Source organism: Rhinolophus sinicus, chromosome 10 (assembly GCF_057876585.1).
Source record: "Rhinolophus sinicus isolate RSI-liver-muscle chromosome 10, RSI-T2T, whole genome shotgun sequence".
In the NCBI taxonomy this organism is placed as follows: Eukaryota; Metazoa; Chordata; class Mammalia; order Chiroptera; family Rhinolophidae; genus Rhinolophus; species Rhinolophus sinicus.
The window spans coordinates 10,473,368-10,495,808 of record NC_142510.1 but is presented as its reverse complement, the minus strand read 5'-3'; the positions used below and the strand labels follow the sequence as shown (position 1 = coordinate 10,495,808).

Genomic DNA, 22,441 nt, shown 5'->3' with positions numbered 1-22,441 from the left:
TAAAATCAGGATGGAACATTTTGCAAACATGACACCTCGTCGTGCAAGCTGGCAGCCCACACGGCCGGTCTGTATTTCTGGGGCTGGTGTTTGTCAGCCATAGCAAGATGGCTTCTGTTCTCTTTCTGTTCTCTCTCTCTCTCTCTCTCTCTCTCTCTCTCTCTCTCTCTCTCTCTCTCTCTCTCAATCTCTCACAAGGCCAGGAATGTAAAATGAAACAAATTGCTTTCACTTGAATCTGTGACATGGATTCCTATTATCTTTATAGTTTACTTTTGTGAATTATGGCCTCAGAGCAATTTCAGAGTTCTTTGTCCAAGAGATGTTTTACTGTAAGCCGGTGTAGTTAGGAAAAACCAAGATTTGTATGTTTACCTAACTGAGGTCAGATTTGAGCCCATCTCCGAGGACTGAAGATTATAGAGTTTAGGTGTCTGATGGGTTTGGGTAACTAGCACTTACTAGTGTGAGTATGAAGAAGCAGCCACTTCCCTTGAAAAGGGAATGATAGTATGTATCACATCGGGTTCTTATCAAATGAGGTAATGTAGGCAACACTACTTGGTTGAATTTGTGCATCCTCAATACTTAGAAGAATGACTGGTACATAATGATTAAAAAAAGTTTTCTTATCGCACCACCATCACCACCATCACCACCGTCACCACCATCACCACCGTCACCACCATCACCACCGTCACCACCATCACCACCATCACCACCATCTCCATCATCATCTCCATCGTCATCTCCACCTTTGTCATCATCACCAGCATCTTCCTCTTCACTAGCATCTCCATCTCCATATTATGGATTCAATGGCAGGAATTCTTTAATAAGACTAAATTGGCTTCCGGTTCTAGTTCTGCCACTTGACTCATTTACTAGCTCCCATTGGGAAATTTTTTTTTGCTTGTTTGGAGTCTCAGTTTTCTTTCGTTAAAAGGGACCATCATGTCTGTGTCATTGGGGTAGTCGTGAGAAGTGCCTAGCACAGGGCCACAGGCCCCCACGCGTCTCCTCACGTGTTCTCCAGAGGGACTACTTTGCTGGACTAGAAGGGGGACTGATCTCATCCCCACAACAGGACATACGTCCTCACAGGGCATTCCAGACTATAAAGCACATTCCTGTGGATTTTCTCCCCAAAACATCACAGGAATCCCCGTGAGAAGACAAATATGTATTGTTATTTATATTAATAAGTGAGAAAACTAAAGACATTTTTAGGTTGCCACCCAATTCACCTACATAAAGGCTTCATGAACAATACTCACATTAGTCTATTCCATTCTTTTCCAGTGTGGTATAGTTTATTTCATTTCAAGAATGCTGGTGTGGTCACCCCCTGCATGGGTTTTACATCCCATGGGATCACACCTATATTTGAAAAACACAGAAAAATGTCCCCCAGGATTGTGTATCGGAATGAAAAGAAAAGGATGACCTGGGGCACCTTTACAGAGTGCCCATGCCTGGTCCCACCCTTGGAGACCTTCAGCCAGGAGGTCTGGGGTGAAGTCCTGGAGCCTGATTATTTTAAGAGCGTATCCCAAGCGATTTGATGGTCCACTGGCTAAGGACCAATAATACCCTGTTGCATCTCTGATCATTTCTACCTGAAACGCTTTTCTCTATTTAGTGCGGGGTTTAGTTCTTGTTTGGTTGGTTGTTTGTTTTAGTATTTTCTCTATTACTCCCAGAACATTCTTCACCAGGAAGTTTGTCTTGACCTGGTCCCTCTTGCTTTCTAGGACTTTGGTTGAAGGACAGACGGTTGGCTTTTCAGTTCTCAGTAAGGACAGGAAAGACACCGCTCATGAGTGACCACTGAGTCCACGTGTTGGGCTGCAGTCGTGCAACAAAAGGGCTGTGGGTCTCCATGGCTATGCAGCTCTGAGAGGGGGGCTGACACAGCCCTTTAAGGAACCCAAAAAGCTGCTTATTTAATCCTATGTGAGAGGTATCCCCAGGGCATGACTGGAAGTGGAAATGTGAGGATGACACAAGTACCATTTATCCAGATTTTCTTTCCAACCCTGAGGAGGTGGACTTAAAAAAAAAAAAAAAAAAAAAAAAAGAATCACCCGGGGAAACTACCTGAACTAGTACCACCAACAGACCAGCAGGAAAGTTGAATTCTTCCAGGCAGCCTCCTCTGCCCTCACCTTTTCCTCTGTTACACAATTTAATTACAAATTTAATCACTTCAGAAACCCCATCCATCCCCTCCAGGGTAGGAAGATCTCTCCTTTCATAGCTAGACATCTCGGTGGTAAGCACCTATCCACAGGAAGGGTGGACGGGACTCTTGAACCTTCTCCCTTGATGAGCAAGAAAGACACGACCAAATAAACCCTGTAATTGTGTTGACATTTCACTCTGGGTGTTGTGCTTTTAATAATAAAGGAAGAATAAAGTATTTGTAGCTTTAAATAAAGCGGCAGCATTTGGCATTGAAATTGCAGTTTTTTGCATGAGGTTTCATTTTTGCTCATTGGAAGAGAACTGAAAAAAACAAAAACAAAACAAAACAAAAAACAATGAGCTAGGAAGAGAGAAAAGTTCAAGAAATGAAGAAAGCAAGACCCGGTGTGTGTTTCCTTCATGGCATTTATCACCCTGTGGTTTTGTGGTCATCGGTGGGTTCCTTTCTTGAAAGCCTGTTGCCTCTCTTGACTACTACATAGCCCACAGCGGCCAACAGGGTCTTGGATTTCGCTCACTATTTTATTGAAAGGGGTGAGTCTGTTTGTATAGCACATATGACGATCCAGGCCCCGGTATGTGTTTGCTTTGATTTTTATTTCGACCCTCAAAATTACCCCAGGAACTCACTCATTATTCCCACTAAAACAGAAGCAAAAACTATTGCCCCACGTATTGCAACAACTTGCCTAAGATCACACAGCCAGTCTGCACTGAAGCCAGGCCTCCAATCTCCCGCACAAGCATCCTTTCCCGTATGTTAACATCACTTTGCAGTCAAGTCGCGCAGCTTTGTTATAAATCCGTCCCCAGTGTTCTCATGGTATTATTATTTTTTTTTACTTTACCTCTCTCACCATCCCTTTCTTTCTTTGAACTATTTCTTCACCCCCGCTGTCTCTCCCCCTGCTACCTCCAACGTCTGCCCCTCTTAAAAATCTAAAACAAAATAGGATAGTAGCAAGCTCCCGGTGGGTTTCATAACTTTGCATACTGTATATTTAGTTTAGTAATGAAAAATTCCAGCTCCAGGCGATGCATAGGCTAGCATTTCTAATGTTTTTTAAACAGCTATTAATGTAGTCGAGTGCTGTGGTGTGTGTGTGTGTGTGTGTGTGTGTGTGTGTGCGCGCGCGTGCGCGTGTGTGAGCGCGCGTGTATTTTTTTCCTTCTGCCTCTATATCATCATCGGCTCAGTGTGCTCTCTGAAACAGATCTGGAGGCAGAGGAGGAGCGAGCTGTGATTGATGGGCCAGGCCTCGCTGGCGGAATGAGTCCCATCTGGGGTTGGTTTGGGGAGCAGTCAGATGTTGAGGGGGAGGTCAGCCAGGCAGCCTCACTCCCTCTGCTGCAACACCCCAGCCATCCACACACGTTGCACAGCGCACGCACCCTGGCTCCTAACAGGCTTGCTTTGAGCAGATGCTTTGTGCTGTGGGTCTAGAACAGCTGCTAAGTTTATGGAGGAGGAAGGAAGCAGGATGGTGGAGCAGGTATTTTTTGTTTCCCATTTTCTTTTTCACTCGGAATTGTGATTTGAATTAAGCTGCAGACTCTCCTTACGTTGAGTCTCCGTTGCCCTCTGAGACGCAGACTCTGCTCCTTGAATCGCGGGGGAAAGGAGAGGATTTCAGCTGAGAGTGTGTGTGTGTCAGCTTTCTGCTTGATGTGTGGAACTGAGCTGGCCTTAGAACCAGCAGGTTAATGGTGTCATTTTTGCATTTTCCTTCTTTGTTTCAAAGCCCCGGGGGCACGAGGCAGCTTAGTTCTGAGTCCAGCACTGGAGGCTTTCTCTGGATAGGCGCGATTTCTTGCCAGAGAAGTAGAACAGACCAGCTACTAAACTAAAGTAAAACAAACTGTTAGCAAGACTGGAAACTGCAGGCAACCAAGAATGCAGTTTCTTCCAGCGAGTCTGAGTTGGTGGGGGGGTCCCATGGCTGGAGTGGCTGCTTTCTTTGGCTGTGTGAATCTATGTAATCAGCTGCTCTATTAGGGCCTCACAATTCCTGTGAGGTCTCCTCTTGGTTATAAGGGCTGTGTTTCGGCCAGAAGAGGGTTTTCTGGGCAAGGAATGCAATGGGAACAAATAAAATCCAGAAGCAAAAGGGGAGGTGATGCTGAGAAAGTTTGACGATTACAGCTGGGGAAACACACACACACACACACACACACACACACACACACACACACAGAGAGAGAGAAATCCTTGATTGTTTTACAAGCCACCTCAGCAGCCATGAAAGCAGCCACGTTCCCCCGTTAGTGAAAGTCAGGCAGTTACACTGAGAGGGATAAACAGGTCTCGTGCTGTGCCACGTAAAGAATATTTCTCAGTTGAAATGTGGTTTGCATTAGATGTGGAGCGAAAATATTTTGCAAAGTCTGATGGGCTGCCCCCCTTTATTCTCTTGTTAGTTTCCCAAAACTACCGTTACTGAACCATTCAGCACAATGAACAGGAGAAGAGAAGTGTCTGGGGGGAAAAGCCCTCTCATTTTCGGACTCTGGTCTCCTGAGCCCATCTCAGAGAGAAAATTAAGGGTGCAGGTTGTTTCTTTTCAGTGACCTAATAATTTCCCCATGCATTTGAGGAACGGCTCTCTAAATGTCTGCATGCAGCAGGGTCTACACACTATGCTAATAGACAGATTGCAATGTTTGTCTTAAAATAGCAATAATATCCTGCTATTTCATGCTTCAGTAAAATATTTAAATTGAAATGGCTTTTATTTTTTTTGCTTTGATAAATCAGACTTGGTTGCATTTTAATCTCCTTTTGCTCCCAGTAACTGGAGTGCAAGCTACCTATTTGGGGGGTCTCGGGTAATGAGGGGAGGTCCCACATTATCTGTCTATTGATGAGTTGCTCTAATTGAGGATTCGTGTATGCGGACAGGGAAGTTTCTTCTACGTTTATCCTAAATGATGTTCTTTATTTCAAGCACAAGTGGGTTTTAAAACATCACGTCTTGGTTCCCTCTTTTCCCCCCCTTTCGAGTATTTAGCAGCAACCCAAGAAAGTCCAGGCACTGAAAATGAGATGTTAGGTTTGCAAAAATCTCTGGAAGCACTTGCTCAGTGATGTGGGGGATGCGTGCAAATCAGAATCACAACCCCCACCAGCTCCAAACACCCACAAGCACCGCAACTCTGTAACTATCAGAATCTCTGTGATCATGCCACTTATTTAGGGAAAGGTGGGGGTTTGGCATCAGAGCAGAAGAAAGAAGGCAGCTTCGGCAAATGAGGGAATGTCTAGCCTGAATGCTCCAAATGTCTGCCTGTCACTGTCACCTGCATGCAATTGGCTTCAGCTTTCAACCAGGAGCCTATTCGCGTGCCCACGATGTGCCTTGACCTGGAGTGGAAAAGGTGCCCTTAATGTGAATGTATTTTTCCAGAAAATACATTTCAGCCAAGCTAAGACTCGAGGAACATCACTGGGGAGGAAACAAAGATATCTCTGAAGCCCTTTGAAGGTGAAAAATCATTCCATAGGAAGTGCAGTGATCTTAATTAAATATTAGCTGTAATTAGCCCAAAGTGCAAATGTTGGGAATATTAATTTGGGTCTCTGTGGAACGGCTGTCAGTGTTAATAAGTAACCATGGGGGGTCCCACCAACATCTGTTTGAGAACTCCAGGAACAGGAGTGCAGCCCAGAGCCCGTGGACATGAAAGCTACCTGTCTGCTCCTCAGCGACCATGGGCACAGTTCCGAGAGCTCGGTGCCCTGGCTTTGCCAGATTGCCACAGGATTTGCTAGGGCTTGGTGGTTTGTCCTGGCTCCCATGATGCTCCTAGTCGGCCCTTGCCTTTCCTAGGGTGGCCTCAGAACCTTGTGAAGTGAGCCCTTGGGCTTGAGATGGCAGAAGTTATCAAGACCTGAGCTCTAACACTCACCAAGGGTTAACACCCTAATCTGGCCAAGGGAACACTAGCATCTTTGAATCCAATATCCCAGCACCTGACTTCCCCACAGGGTCTAACACGCCACCAGGTGGAAACAGGTCTTGAGACCATCGTGTATATGCGACAGTGAGATTTGTTTATTTACAAATGGGAACGCAGCTCCCCATCAGGTGACAGTCTTGCCAGATGAGAGACACCTGGGCATAGAATAACATAGGCTTGGGTTCAGCTCCTGGCGTCTCAAAGAGCTACTTATGGCTGCAGCCTTGTAAGATGATTTACCAGTTCTAGGCTGCAGTATACTTAACAGTAAAACAAAGTGGGCTTAGAGAGGCAGTGCGTGCAAGGTAGGGATTCTAGACTTCTGCACTATTAACATTTGGGGCCAGATAATCCTTTGTAGTGGGGGCCATCCTGTGCACTGTACAATGTGGGCAATATCCCTGGCCTCCACCCACTAGATGCCAGTAGCAACCGTCCCTGCACAGTTATGGCACCCAGAACTTGTCCCGTATCATTGCCTGATGTCTGCTGGGAACAGTCATCTGCGTTTCAGAACGGATGCAAAGCACCCATCCTGGTGCCTGGTACCCAGCAGGCCTGAAGGAAGGCGTCACTCAGTTTGTCTCCTGACCACATTGGTGAAGAGAAGGGGGTGCCGTTCAGGTGGGGGACAGAAGCCTGAGGCCATCCTGGATCGTCCTCTCCTCACTCAACCCACTTCTGTGGAACTTGACCCCTGTGTGTGTGCACGCATGTGTACCATTCAGAGAGCCCGTGATGGAAAGCAAATTCTGAAAAAGCTCCCAACTCACCCTTTTTGCACCACCCTGTCTACTGCCGATTCCCGATTCTAGCTGAGCCACCCCTCCTTTGTTTAGCTAGAATGCACCCCCTTTCTCTGCCTGCTTTACAGCCCAGTACTGGGCCAGATTTCTCCAATGGGCCATATGCCAATTCCTCCCCAACTGTCCCAGCCCCAACTATCTCCTGTTGCCAAATTAAGCTTTAAGCTTTACAGAGCCCAGAGTTTATCAGTCAAGCACGCATTCACCTAGCAAACCATTGTAAAATACCTACTTTGCAGCTAGCATGCTGCTGAAGACTGAAGATGGGACACACAGTGTGACACAGGCCCCTGCCCTCAGGATGCTCGCAGACAAATAAGAAGGCAATGGCAGTACTTGGCGTGATGTGTGATGTGGCCCCAAGCGACAGTGAGTTACAGAAGGCAGGCAGCTGACGTGGTTTAAGTGCCAACGAAGCCTTGCTGGACGAGAAAACTCTTCATTGGGAACTCAAAGTCAAGTAGAGACTAGCCAGGCAAGGGAGTAGGGGCGGGCTGTCCAAGCAGGGAGGCAGTGAATGGGAAAACCTAACGGAGTTCAGAGGATGGAGCGACCATAGACCTCCTGAGGCAGGCCCTTCTCCCCCAAACAGAGAGACCTCAGATCCCAGCAGAGAGCCTGTGCGGTCTGGCTTGAGCCTGTGAGACTGGGACCCTCCTCCAGAGATGGCTCTGCGGGGAGCAAAGGCATACGTGTTCCTGTGAAAGTGTTTTCCACTGAAGGAGGGGGAGAGAAACCTTGGTCTTGCATGACCATCTCTCTACCATTGCTCCTCCATCATTTCATGCTCCCCTACAAGGCGACACCTGGAGTTCTCACAAGTCTGTCTTTCAATTCAGAGCTGAGCCAGGGGGAAGGTAGAGGAGGCTGAAACAGATCTTTGGGCAGAAGTAGAATCTGTCACCATGAATTTCTCTTAGGACAGGTCCCAAGGTCCCAAAGTTTCTGGGGCTTCTCGGCGAGAAGGAAGTGACATCCAAATCGACTTTCTGTTCTCCGGGCTATGATATGTTCCTTGCACAGCCCTGCACATAAGAAGAGTCTAGTTGGCTCAACCAGCAGAGGACTTCTTTAGGATTAATCAAGACCCTTTGGGTTGTAAGTAACAGAAACGCTAGCTTAAGCAAAATAAGACATTTACTGACAAATGTAACTAAAACCAACAGTGACATTACTAACGGCCAGTAAAGCTGGATCCAAGACTTCAAATGATGTCCCCGCGACTCACTTGCTCTGTTTCTGGGCTGCGTTTCCCTCTGGGTTGGCTTCTGCTTTAGGCGGACCCTCTTCAAGAGGCAATGTTTGGCAGCTCCAGGCTGAACATTATTTTTACAGCTGCCAATCACAGCTGAAGGAGAATTCCCTTCCCCTCCCTCCCCCCAAACTCCAGGAGAGCCTCAGGACTAAGCTCATCTGAGTTACTAGGGCTTAACTCACTGGTTTAGATAGATGGGCATGAACACAAATCATCGTGACTGTGAGAGTGGAACCCTCTGATTAGCCAGGCCAGGTCACGTGAGGAAAGGGGAGGCGGGGCTAAGCCACATCTGTCCTAGGTACGTAGGCTGAGGGTAGCCGTGTCCCCTAAAAGGAAACTGGGCACTATCCTTGAGGAAAAGTGAACACTGAGCGGCAAGGACAATAAATGTCCCCTGTGGTTCCCTGAGGATGGACAGGGTTCCCTTTTCATGTACAGAACCACAGCACAGATGGAAGACCCTGCACAGCCCCAAATGCCATGAAAGCCTGTTAGAAAGAAAGAAATGGCTGTGCATTTCTGCTTCCAATGGCACAGACGGTTGAGAAATTACTCCGGGGGAGGCAAAGACCTGATGGGAATGTTTTCACTTGTAAAATGTTTTAAACTTCTCGTAAGCTTTCTTCTCTTCCACGTGTCATCTTGAACATTCTAATTAGGGTCCCCTCGAAACAAATGAGCCGGTTCTGTGCAGCAGCTCTGAGAATAAACTTCTTTCCCTTCTCTGTGTTACAATGTTTCTGCGGCCCTCAAGTCACGCCAGCTAAAGCGGCTCTCAAGTGTTGGTGGTGAGGCCTGAGGAGATGTGAGCAATTCTGACATTTTTGCCTTGCTATCATTAGATGAGGGCTGAAGTCACATCTAATTGACCACAGACAATGGGAGAGGCAACGACTTGGTGTGCTGAATTACTAAGCTTTAGTTTTTTTCTTTCCCCATCTCTCTCTAACTGTGCAATCCCATCTCTTGAGACCATGGAAAATTCGGACCGCTGGGTTACAGTTTCTGGTGCTGTGTGTGTGTGTGTGTGTGTGTGTGTGTGTGTGTGTGTGTGTAGGGTAATAGAGTTATGGGGGCGGGGGTGGAGGTGGAGAGAGAGAGAGATGTTTCCTGAAATGGAAGCATTTGAATTCAGGGTGTTTTTTCTTTTTCTCTTTTTTTATTCTTTGACTTGCCTGTAATTATGGCACTGCATGTTTTGCCTGGATCTGAAGGGTGAATTGTTATATAATACTCTGTGATTACAAAAAATAAAAAATAAGACGGGGTGAGGAGAGGCATTGACTAATGAGTCCAGCACTTTGCAGAGATACTTAAAATGGGAATATCATAGAGTGCCATCTTTGTGCAAATTAGGCTCTGAATTCTCATTGGCTGCTTCATATTGGCACTGAGAAAACCACACACACACACACACACACACACACACACACACACACACACTGTGACCCCCATTAAAAGGACACCCCCATCCCATTATGTGAGCCAAGTCACATAAAACTTTGATTAAATTCAAATGCTTAGACGAAGTGTCTCTCCTCTCGAGAACACACACATTCAATTTAATCTCTCTTGGCATTTTAAGTATCAAATCAAGGCTCTGCTGTCACTGGAGACAAGTACAGGCTCACATGTCTCCAAATGGGAATGAAACAAGGAAGCCCTGCCAGAAAAATCCAATTCAGTAGAACACAGCCCCTCGCAGCCTTTGGCTGTTGGGCTGATGACCTCGGTGCAGAAAGGGGTGGCCCTTGCTGAGCTTTGAGTTCTGCCATCTGTACAATGGGGTTCTCTGAAGGATGGTTCCTCCTTCTTTGTGGGGTCTGGTGAAGATGAGGTAGATGCACTGGGCTTTGGGCACCGTGCTGGCACCTCCAACGCATCTGGGTAACTAATCCCTGGGCCCGGGGGAAGGTGCTGCTCCGCCACGCTCACGGTGTTCTCACGTGTTCTCTCCACTTCTGTGATTTTTCAGGGTAATCAGGAAGCAGCAGCTGCCCCTGACACAATGGCTCAGCCTTACGCTTCGGCCCAGTTCGCCCCCCCTCAGAACGGCATCCCCGCGGAATACACGGCCCCTCATCCCCACCCCGCGCCAGAGTACACGGGCCAGACCGCCGTCGCCGAGCACACGTTAAACCTGTACCCTCCCGCCCAGTCGCACTCGGAGCAGAGCGCAGGGGACACCAGCGCGCAGACCGTCTCGGGCACCGCTACAGTAAGTGGGCTTCCTCTTTGGGGGGCGGGCAGGGGCGCCAGGATTCCAGGACTGACAGTGGGGCGCACACCCCGCCCCATGCGTCCTGCCCAAAAGCAATGCCTGCGCCGGTGCCTGTCATCCCAGCCCCCCAGTTGGCCTCATCTACTGGCGTCCTCTCTGATTACTTACATAAATCTGTTAACTACGTTCCTGTGTGAAGGGCGACGCTCACCTCCTTTCTGTTCCCACAGCTTCGCCTGTTCTGGAATCGTGTCATTTCAATGGGATCACACACCATGGTTAACATTTTTTTAAACAGCTTTAGGGAGATGTAATTTACGTACCGTGAAACTTGCCAATTTTACGTGTGCCATTCACTGATTTTTAGTGTATTTCCAGAGTTGTGCCAGCATCACCATAATCTAATTTTGAAGTAGTCCCATCACCCCAAAAACAAATCTTGTGCCCATCCATTTGCAGCCACTCTGCATGTCTGCGCCAGCCCTCCTTCAATGAGCCTCATATGTTTGCGGTTGGTCCATGTTGTGATGTGTGACCCCCATCTCTTCCGTTTTATTGCTGGGCCCTAGTGGGTGGAGGCCTGCACTGCAGAGGTCAGTAAGGGAGAATTCTGTAGGGCAGAGAAATTGTTCTGTATTTTGACAGTGGTTGTTACACGACTCTATGTACCCAAAAGAATAAATTTTATTGCAGGTGGATGGGTTAAAAACAAGTCAAACAAAACACAAAAGAAACATTTTAACACCACCATCAGTGAAAACTAGTGTTTTTGGCTATGAATCAAAGATAACCTTAAAGGAAAAATGATTATTGAAATTAACGTTCATTTGTGTACGACCTAACGTCGTCATGGATACCACAAGATACACATTTGGGACCTCACATTCTCCAGAATTCTTTAGCTATTTGGGCACATGAAGCCTCGAGTCTGGAACATTTTATAAATGTAAGGTATTTGTGCCTCTTCCTCCTGCGTCCAGGCCTCTGGAAAAACCAACACTTGTGAAGAATTTTGTCGGTTTGAAGCATGATATATTGCCTGTACCTGAAAGCAACCATTGACTAACTTTGCTGTCTGGTACTTTGCTAACCTGGAGGTTAAATTTGGAAAAGTTTAAAAATACTATACATTCTAAAATTTTCTGTTGCTTTTCCCCCTTTTGTAGAGTTGTGTAAAACATAAAACTTACCATTTTAACGTATACAACTCAGTGGCATTAAGTATATTCCCAGTGTAGTACAACCATCACCATTGTCTAGTTCAAGGACATTTCCATCACCCAAAAGGAAACCCTATCTATGCCCACGAAGCAGACATTCTCCATTCCTCTCTCTCCCAGCCTCTGGCAACCACTAATCTGCTTTCTGTCTCTATGGATTTGCCTATTCTGGATACTTCATAAAAATGAAATCGTGTAATATATGACCTTTCGTGTCTGGCCTCTTTCCAATAATACAAGGTTTTCAAGGGTCATCCATCTCGTAACATGTATGGGCGCTTCCTTTTTATATATATATAACTGAATACTATTCCATTGTATGGATGGACCACATTTGTTTATCCTTTCAGCCATTGTTGGACACTTGGGTTGTGTCTGCCTTTGGCTCTTGTGAACGGTGCTGCTGTCACCTTTGTGTGGCTGGCTACTGCAGTAACTTAGGCGTGAGATGATTAAATGGGCTTGGTGGTTTTGAGGTGTCTGTGTTGTACCAGCTTGCAGATGGGGGTGATGGGGTTGTTTATTTGTGTGTTGGTTGTTTTGTGATAACCAATGGTGGTAGGGCCTTAGACGGCGATTTTAGGACTGAAAAAAAGTTCAATCAGACATTATTTATTAAGCCTTAACATGTGCCAACTATACTAACTGCTTTGGAAGATTCATTTTTTTCATTCATCCATGTATTCAAAATATTTATTAAACCTCCGCTAAGGCCAGGGTGCATGCTAGGTGAGGTGGCTGACCCAAATAGAAATGGTCCTTTCCCTCTTGTAACTTAGTGTGAGAGGCAGAGAGTGAACATGTGGCGTGGAAACAGCTACCTACATACACACAACTCGTGAAGCATGCTTTTAAGGAAAAGACAGGTGCTATGGGACGATAAAGAAGACTAGAGATGCTGCCTGCAAATGTGTAGTCTGGGAGCCTTTCTTCAAGGGGATGATATTTAAGGTGAGAAGATGAAGCCTTTCATGCGGAAAGAATGGCAAGGTCAGAGGTCCTGAGGTTGGAAAGAGCTTGGCTCATTCAAAGAATTAGAAAGAGGACAGTGTGTCTAGGTTCTGTGGAGAGGATTTGGGGGGAGGGGGAGGAGGTAGGCGCTTGGGGGGGGGGGGGACAGTGGCAAAGGATAAAATAGGAACAGCCAGCAAGGAGCATATCCCACAGGCCTAGTGGGTTCAGTAAGACGGTGGATTTCCACATTAGGAGCAATGGGAAGCCATTGAAAAGAGCTTAAGCCAGAAGAGTTCTAAAATGAAAGTTGAAACAAAAGAGTTCATTATGCCTACCTAAAAGGGAAATCTTTATCCAGTTGGGAAGCTGAGGTGTTCAACGTCCTCTGCAGCGAGGTGGACTGGTGAGCAGACAAGCTTTCTTCCCTGACAGAGCCACTGGTGCACTAGAGAACACAGGACATGTGTTCTGTTAATTATTGTAATGTGATGAAGTTCTAGAGCATGGGAGCCATCAAATAATTGCTGACAGTGGGCACACACCCAGGAATCTGGTTCAGACATTGCTTAGCGTATTTACAGGGCAGTGAATGCCTCTCAGAGCTTGGAGTGAGTGATTTTGTGGTGGGGCTGCTTAGCCAGTTACTTTGTCTCCTCCGGCCATGTTTGCGTGGTACATACCCTCACAGCAAGTTTTCAAGGGAAAAGAATCATTATAAGCTGAAGCAGATGGGTTTGTGGCTGGTCCTGAAGGAGTGTAAAAGCAGCCATCTTGTTTTCTGCTACAGACGATGCTGTGCATGGTTTTCTCTCTTCGGCCAAACGGGAAGATGCTTCTGCTGTCCATGCCTGACTTCTGAGTTGTGCTTTCCTGACTGTGTAGGACAGGGTCTGACAGGTTTGCTTCAAGTTGTGTCTGCATCCTCACGCATTTACCCAAGCACTTCTCCCCACGCCATTTTCTGCATTGCCCAAAGAAGGAATGTAACCTCCCAGCAGGTCAGACCCACGATTCTCCCAACCCTAGGAGACGTGGCCCCTGTGTTCGCACCCTGAAGCTGTTCCCCGTAGGTTAGTGTTGCACCTGGAATAACTCAAGCTGTCTTCTGGCGTGCAGCCACCATGCTTCATGCCAGTCTGAGGACATTGTCGAGGCCATCGTTTCTTCGAGAAAGTGAGTGGTTTGGGGAAGAGAAAAGATCCACCCATCTGCTAGCCTCCAAGAGTTTCTAATATATGCACATGATTTAACACAAAGTGCAGAATCTGTAAAAAGGAAGCGGGCTGCACCCAGAGCTCCGAACCAGAGCTGAGAAAGTACAGACAGCCAAGACTTACCAGGTCATCCTTTCCGTTCCCCAAGGACTGAGAGGAGTCTGTGCAGGACATTTTTCTGCTGAATGTCTATTTAATGTAGGCCTCCAAACACCTGGATCGCTGTGCTGACAGAGCCAATACTGGATTCTATTAGATACTGCTCCTGACAGGGTATTTTACTCTTGACATATTATAATTAGAGATTTGCAAGTGGTGAATTCTCCATGTATCTCCAATAGCAACTTAACTTCTATTTTTAACACCTCTGCAGTCTGTTTAAAAGTTTCCCACCCGCTCGGGGATCTGATGGGAGAAAGAATGCAGGTCTTCGAGCTTGTTCCCCGAGCTCTATGGATAGAAAGAAGATCTGTTTAAGGAACCAACTTCTCTTTAATCCTCAGCTGTTTTCACGGGAGTGCTAGCTGTGTCTCCAGATGTCATTAGTACCTGAAGAAGATAAAAGATGGGGTTGGGGAGACGTCCTGTTTTTAACTATTTACATACTGGTCCACGAGAGAATATAGGGTATGGAAGCTAATTATGTAGCTAAGGTATGGGGCAAGTTCTCAGTGCGTTCGGTTTTGTTAACCAGCCATTGTTGTTATTATTGTTACTATTACTAGTACTATAGTAATTCAGGTTTGTGGGTTAAAGAGTCCCACACGAGTAAAGGCCAGACAATGAAAACGGAATCGTGCTAGAACACACAACCCCAGTTCTTAGTTCCCTTGCGAGAAACAGCAGTTGCCAATCCCTTCTATTTTCCTCCAGAAGTATTTGATGCCAATGCAAGCATATGCCCATGTCTTAGTGTGTTCAGGCTGCTGTAACGGAAATAGGAGAAACTGGCTGGCTTATAAACAACAGACCTTTCCTTCTCACAATGTGGGGGCTGGGAAGTCCAAGATCTTGGCACCAAGAGATTCGGTGGCTGTTGAGGACCCACTTCCTGATTCATAGATGCCCATGTTTTTACTGTGTTCTCACGTGGTGGAGGGGCGAGGGAACTTTGAGGCCTCTTTGGTAAGGGTGCCATCCTCCTGATCTGAGTACCTCCCAAAGGCCCCACTTCCCTTTCCAGGCTAGGATTTCAACATATGTGTTTTGGAGGGACGCAAGAATTCCATCTATAGCAGTCTGCTTGTGTCTGTCTGTCTGTCTGTCTATCATCTATCTCTCTATCTCTGTCTCTATTTCTATCTCTATCCCTATCTTCATCTGTTTTCTATCTCTCTCTGTCTCTAAATCAGTCTTCTAACTTCTCACTAGTTCCGTCTTCAAAATAATAGAATTCACATCGACTCAGTGCCCACCCTATATACCTGGGAGATCATTTTGCATCACACTTTGGGATCCAACTCGTTCTTTCTCATGTTTGCCTTGGACTTTCAGCTCCTGGGGTTTATCTTACCGTGTTGTTCTCCCCAGTGGGTCTGCAGTAAACAGCTGGCTTCAAATATGGCCGTCCCTGTCTGGGTGTCTCTGTGTGAATGGTGAAAAGACAGATGGCTTTGAAATGTAGACACTGTTCCCTTCCCCTACAGAGAGCCCACTTGCACCCCCACAGACAGTTCTGGAAAAGGCCTGCTGCCCACACGCTCGCCCACATAGCACACCTCTCCATCTCTCTGCTTGTGGCCCTTCTATCTGTGTGTGCTTGGGTGTAGCTACCGCCAAAAGAGTCTGAGAGCTGTCTGGTGTCAACGAGAAGAAAGGAAAGGTGTGCTGCCATTGGCGGATCACGCGAGGCACTCTTTCATCTCTCATCTTATTTTGGCCTCACACCTGGCTTTTTCAATATTCGTAGTCCTCTTTTTACACTGGAAAAACAGAGGGACGAAGAGGCTAGACAGGTTGGAGGTGGGGAGTGCCAGAGTCTAGATCCTCACCTGAGCCTGTGTGGTCTCAAAGTCTAGACTCGCCTCAATCTCCAGGGTGTTCCCTAGAAGTCCGCTGGCTGGCGGCTAAGCAACCGGTGCCTGAAACCAGGGCAAGCAATTTAGAATTCCTCCGCAGGCTGGTGTCATCAGCTCCACGGACCAGTTTAGAGAAGCAGGTCAGTTAAGAGCCTGGCCTCAGGGTTTGTTCGAGTTTGACCCTCTGCCCCACCGTTTACAAGTGGAAGGATCTTGGGCTGGTCATTTGACCTCAGATATTATTCCTACTGTTCCTTCCTCCACCCTCCTCTTCCTTTGTACACACCCATCAGAGATGAATTATAAAACGCCAGACAGCGCCTGTCTCTGGGGATGGCGGGGGGTGGGGGTGGGGGATTCTGGCCTCATGTGCTTACCTCAAAAGTTCGGCCGCAGAATTGAGGGACGCCATGTCTAAAAATAGGATCAGTAGCTATCTCAAAATAGGACTCGGACTAATTATCCCAAAAATGATCATTTTTGTTCAGGGAGCATCAAACTAAATACTTTGCATGCACAATCTCAAGGAACCTTGACTTTCCATCACCAAAAAAAAGTATGTATGAGGGATTTTCGTCCTGTGTTATAGTTGTGGAACCTGAGGCATATAAATAGCTTCCTGAAGGTCATTGTAACTACCAGGTAGGGGCTGGAACTCCACACCAGGTGTGTGAGACTTAAGACCAAAACTCTTAAGGGCTGGAAGCCCAGAAGGCATCCCCAGGCATGCCCAGAAAAACGCGCTGGGCTCGCCTCTGAACAGATCGCTGTGGAGGAAAGCGTGCTCTGCCTGACGTTATTACTTATTTCCCCCTGGGAGGCTGCAGCGGACCCAAGCATGTGCAGTATTACAGGCTTACGGCGTGCTCTTATTTGAGACGTGTGCCTTGAGCAAATTCTAATCACATGTTTTGGTGGCTTGGAAATTGTCTTTTCAGACGGCACTGTGGCTGAGCTGTTTTGTCAACACTCATTCTGTTTTCTGAAGGTTCACATTTACTTTCAGGGCACAGGTACTGCCCCTTGTTCCCTCATGAGGCGGAGTGTTGTGCTTCTGTCTCTTGTTTGTGCTGTGGAGTAAATGGCCCATGGCTTTCAGGATAAATAAAAGGCCTTCGTTACCCAATACGAAGGCTATTTTACTGTTGGAAAGCCCCTGTTCCCCAGAGCACCCAGTCCCGGGAGGCCGAAAGGCATGGTGGAGCCCAACTCAAAATGACTCTGAGAAGAACAAGCATAGCTGTGAGCATCAGAGAGGCATGTGTCTAATGTCCCTTTTGGTACTAGGGCCACCACCTTGGATTCTGGTAGAATTGAAGGTTCTCATGACAGGTCAGAAATAATGGCACTGGATAAACACCCTAAGGTATTATCAGGAGAAACAGTGAGAAATCCCAGTGAGGAGCTTGGAGGTCCTCTGTTAGTTCTGACGCAGAGTGGGACCAGTGGCATGTGATGTGACCTCTCTGAGCCTCACTCTGTTTCTCTGTGTATGTGATGCTTAAAGTTGTGGTGAAGTCCTCATGAAGCAATGTCAGTGAAGGGCATAGCAGAGTGACGGGCACACAATAAACATAGGAACCATGATAATTATAAGATAGTGACATCATTCTTCATGGAAAATCAGAGTGTTCTCCTCTGTCCTGAATTCTTCATTCTAATTTTTTTTTTGCAGGAGAATCAATCCATCCTACGAAGTGTGAAATTTGGGGTATAAGAGTCAAATAGAGACTCACAATCCCCCATTTATTTTAAAAGTAATGCTTGTATTTGATATGATTTCCGTGCAAATAGTTTTCAGTCACTCACGCCCGAGTACAGTTGATCGTTCCAAGCTGTTTATTGAGCTAAGTCGAGGGTGTGGACAAACAAGGTTAAGATTTGTTAGAGAAATATACGACTGAAGGTTTGTTCATGAGACCTGAAGCCTCTTGGCGTCGAGGAAGATCCAACATGTTCTGACTTGAGTTAATGTTGCCTCAGCGAGACTCAGTGTCGTATTCAAACGCAAGTCTGGCAGCCATCTGACAAGTTTCACCCCGGTTTTCTCTTCTGTGTTTTGTGCAAGTGTTAGCACACAGTGTGACCAAGTGTTAGCACACAGTATACTTTTTGTGTTGGGGCAATGACTGGATAATTTGAAGACCAAGCATGTTGTCCACGAGGTATTCTAGTGACTGGACGAGGTGTTTGCAGAACCCACCTACCTTTGCATAGTTCAGAGCCCCGTTAGGTGGTTTTGTTGCTTTCATTTGTTTTGCAATGAATTCAGAAGCAGGCATTGATCTGTTTTGTGGGCGGTATTTGAATCACTCAGTAGGAGCCATCCATCAGCTTGTGCTCTTGACTTGTGGCCGTGTGCTGTGCACGTCTATAATGAGTTCCTACGAATTCTGTACTCTCTTTGGACTCAGGGAAGAAGTCAGATGTGCTCTGTTAGCTGAGGGTTCAGGGATGGTTCAGCCAGACCCTTGAGTGTGAGCCCTGGAGGGAACCCAAGAGTTTATCTAGTCCAACCTTCTGAATGCACAGATGGAAGGCGATCGCATCAGTTAAGGGCCAAAACTCAAAGACTCTCAGGTCCAGGCAAGCAGCATACAGATTTGAAAGAGCCTAGTTTACGATGGAGACGTAGGTAAAATAAACAATTAATTTTTTCCCCATGAATATGGGAATGACAAAATCTGAGACATGATGCTATGAAACCCTTTAGTGAGGATCCTGTGGTCCATCTAAAGGGGGTGCCCCCGTCAGTCCATCCAATCTGCCGTTTTGGGTCGCTGACCCAGTATTGCAATACCTTTTAATTATTTTTTCTGTCAAGAGGTAACAGCAGTTTGGATTTTTACATACTCCCCTGTTCGCTCCTGCTTCCCACATTTTTGTTATCTGCGCAGCCTCTGAAGCTACTGAGTTTGTAATAACCTTTGATTTAATCTTGTTAAAGATGAATTATTATTATTATTATTATTATTATTATTATTATTATTATTTCCAAGGGATGAAATTAGGAACTTTAACCCTTCGAGTGAGACTGTATTTCAGGTTTATAAGAATGACACGTTGGATGTTTTGGTGTGACAGTGCAGAGAGTCACAGAATGTTAGCGTTTGGAATGACCATCGTGTCTGCCTGTTTCCCTTATGAATGATGCTGGGGCCCAGAGAGGGAAAGCGACCTGCCTGAGTCACACAGCGACTTTCACAGCAGAAACCAGAACAGGAACACCCTCAAAGAAACTTCCCCCTGAACCCCGCCCCTGCCCGTGTAGTCTCCTTGCTTTGACCATCCCTTTCCTCCACTCTCTCTCCTGAATTCTGCAATCGTTTTCAAACTCCACTTGCTCAAGGTTGTGGCCACATTGGAATAGACAACGCCCATGACCCTGCCTTTAGGAGTGGTTGGATTACATGCTTTGAGGCTCCACTTCTTTTGACATCCTGTTTTGGTTCCTAGCCAGAGGTTTCAGCCACTACTGGGCCTTCTGCTCCCAAAGGCCTTCAAACTTCTTTAAAAAGTCTTTATTCGATCTAGTTCTCTCCCGCTGATCCAGGTGGTCGTGCGATAGGGCTGTGTGTGCTTGTTCAGTAGTGTTATGTGTTCCAACAGCGTCAGTGCCAGTCATTCCTGGGTCAAAACACTCTCTCTAGTGTCTGGGTTTCCAGCATTTGATCCCTGAAGAGCATAGAGGCTGTTTGGACTGTTAAATCATAGGCTGGATGTAGAGGTCGGTCTACATTACTGCAGAAGCTCCCAGAAGCTTGAAGGCTGGGTTCTGGCTCCCTAGTCAGGTACCAGACCCTTACGAGGCAGGTGAGCCTGACAGGGGAATAAGCAGCATAGAAATCCCACTGAAACTTTCATGGTCTCTCCAACTCCTGGACTTTGGTGAGAAGGTCACTGTAACCCAGACAGTAATCCATCCTCTGGCATCAGGAACAGAACATATCCAGGCTTGAGGACCTGACCTTTGTTTGATGTCCACATGCTTGGAACAAAGCTGCACGGCAAGTTCATTCTCCAGTAAATCAAGGTTTGCAGACTGTACGGTTCAAAACAAACCAGGCCACCGGGACCAAGGTAATCTGAAGGCTTAAGTGTGGCAGACTTGGTTGGGAAGCGAAAAGACAGATTTCCTTCTTGAGAAAAAATTCATGGTTGGTTGCAAATAATACAATTCAAAGAGTTTAAGCTGCCTTGGTCTTTTAAAAGGGGGAAATGTAAACGTGCCTCCTAATTGGTAGGTGCAGAAAAACAAACGGGAATTTCTTGGACTGAAAGGAAGAAAGAAAAGAAGACACAACAATCCTTTACTAATAATGTATCGATAACAGTCACTGGCCTTTAGTGAGCACATATTAGATGCCAGCTTTCTGTGCATGATCTGATTGAATCTGACAGCATCCAGAGGAGGTGGGTACCATAATTAACCCCGCGTGACCTAGGTGAGACAACCAGAGAAACCAAGGAGGTGGCCTAAGGTCATGTCACGGAGCTAATCAGGTCAGATGTGGAATTTCAAGGCAGCCAGTCTGACCCCAGGGTCCACTCCCTTACTTCTCAAGCCACACACAATGATACACATTTTGTTCCCATTCCATAACCCATCACGGGAGGGGTGTGAAGATGCCACAATTATAGATGAGGAAACAGAAACACCGATGTTAAGTGACTTGGCCCAAGGCCCTACAATTAATAGAGGGAGCTGCCTCTCAGACTAGCCTGACTCACAAGGATCTGTTACTTGCTGAGAGGGAAGAACCCAGTCTTTGAGCTTCTGCCTCTCTTAAGAGTTGGTGCAGTAACTGGCTCTAGCTCTGTATCAAGGCTGTGATTTAATAATCCAACAATTAATGAATTAATTAATCCACAGAGGTTCTGGTAGATTCCTAAAGTCAGCCTGTGTAACGTCCCATCAGAAGTAGTTTATTTTACCTAAATGACATTCTCTGCTCTTTTAATCATGATAATATCGTGGCAGACAAATATCTTCACAGTCTTGCCTGCATAATTCTGTTTAGCTCAAAACTGCCTCGCTTCACACACACACACACACACACACACACACACACACACACACACAATTTCCCACCCACCCCCAAACACTATTCCTCACCCCCAGTGAGGCATCCACTAGCCCCAGGGAGGGAAAGAGACCTTCAAACCACTTGGGAAGCTGACTAGAGGAAGCCTGGATCTCCCAGAGAAACTTGCTACAAGGAAATCGCTAATTATAACCCAAATTGTATTTGACTTCTGCATCTTTGCTTCACATTGTAACACTGTAATTTAAAGAGATTGTTCCCTGGCCTTTTTTCAGGGGAGAAATTAACTACCATTTTTTACTAAGAAAAGTGCTGGTAGTGGCAATGACAGGAGGTTGGTTTCACTCCCCCCCCCCCCCACCTTTTCCCTCTAATTGGCTTGCCAGTGGGAGTCAGGTTGGCAATTATGCAAGGAGTAACCTGGGGTTCCAGGCAGTATCTCAGGGTGACACTCATCTGGTGGCTTCACAAAAGGCAAAGAGATGATGTGGGTGGGGCAGGCTTGGGGGTGGGGCGGTGAGCCCAGAGTCTTCTTGGCTCCAGGAGATGGCAGTTGGGAGACAAGAAGGAGGCAAGGTAGGTTGGATTTGGAGACCGTCTCCTGCTCTGAGTCGCTGATTGATGCTCTTGGCAGTGAAAAATGGAGGGGTCAAAGGTTGGGAAGGGGAGTTGGAAGCAGTGCCTGGACCTCAGAACCTTGGCCACCTTGCTCCGCGGTCCAGCTGTCCATGGGACCCAGAACCCCTGAGCAGCTCTCCCTTTTCTCTCTCCTCTCCAGCTTTCTGCAAATTGTTCATATCAGTGCTAAGTAGCGAGGCCAAGGGTTGGTAAACTTTGACCAGTAGGTCAATTCTGGCCCACTGCCTGTGTTTGTTGATAAAGTTTTATTAGAATACAACCACACCAATCCATTCATGCATTCTCTGAGCTGCTTTTGTTTTTGCAGAGTTGAGTGATTGCACCAGAGCCATGTGGCCGACTAAGCTGACACTACGTATTATTTGGCCTTCCACAGAAAAGTTTGCCACTCCCTGATCTAGGCCAAACTTTACATATTGGCCTGCTGGCTTTATCCAGACCTCAGGCCTGAGCTCATAAATGGAATTAATTGCCTACACTTTAAAATGGGAAGTTTCATAATACAATCTGGCTTTGATTACAAATGCAAATATCTAACAAAACATGGCAGTGATGTGCTAATGTTGAGGGTCAGCTGTCCCCAAGATTGTCTGCCACAGTCCGCACCACGTCTTGTAGGATTTCTAAGCTCATCACCCCATCCACATGGGCTGGCCCTCAGGCGTTGGAGTTTGGCCAGGTCATCTGAGTCTTGTGGATTCTTTTATAAATAAGATATTTGCAATTTCTACCCTTACCGATGAATTACTTTTCTTTCATTCTTTCCTCTCCATCAAACTGGACTTCCCTTTGGGACTCTGGCAAGAAAATAAATGTGTAATGGCAGAATATAGTGAAGACCAGAACTGTTATATCGGGAATATAGCATCCCCTTCCACCTCCAAATACACACACACACACA

The 22,441-nt window shown here is 46.5% G+C and overlaps 1 protein-coding gene across 48 annotated transcripts in view; it reads left to right on the top strand.

The window, feature by feature from the left end:
* Positions 1–22,441, top strand: part of RBFOX1 (RNA binding fox-1 homolog 1) — a 2,003,336-nt gene that overhangs the window by 1,810,181 nt on the left and 170,714 nt on the right. For 45 of the 48 annotated variants that reach the window (XR_016022576.1, XR_016022577.1, XM_074323048.2 and 42 more), the window contains one exon: positions 10,205–10,447. Coding sequence is in view for 46 of the 48 variants with exons in the window: in XM_074323048.2 (XP_074179149.2) it covers positions 10,205–10,447 (243 nt within the window). In the remaining 2 variants the exon portion in view is untranslated. Of the gene's footprint in view, positions 1–3,554; positions 3,702–10,204; positions 10,448–22,441 lie in introns of those variants that run through there. The other 3 variants (XM_088801260.1, XM_074323056.2, XM_074323062.2) reach the window with 3 other exon arrangements.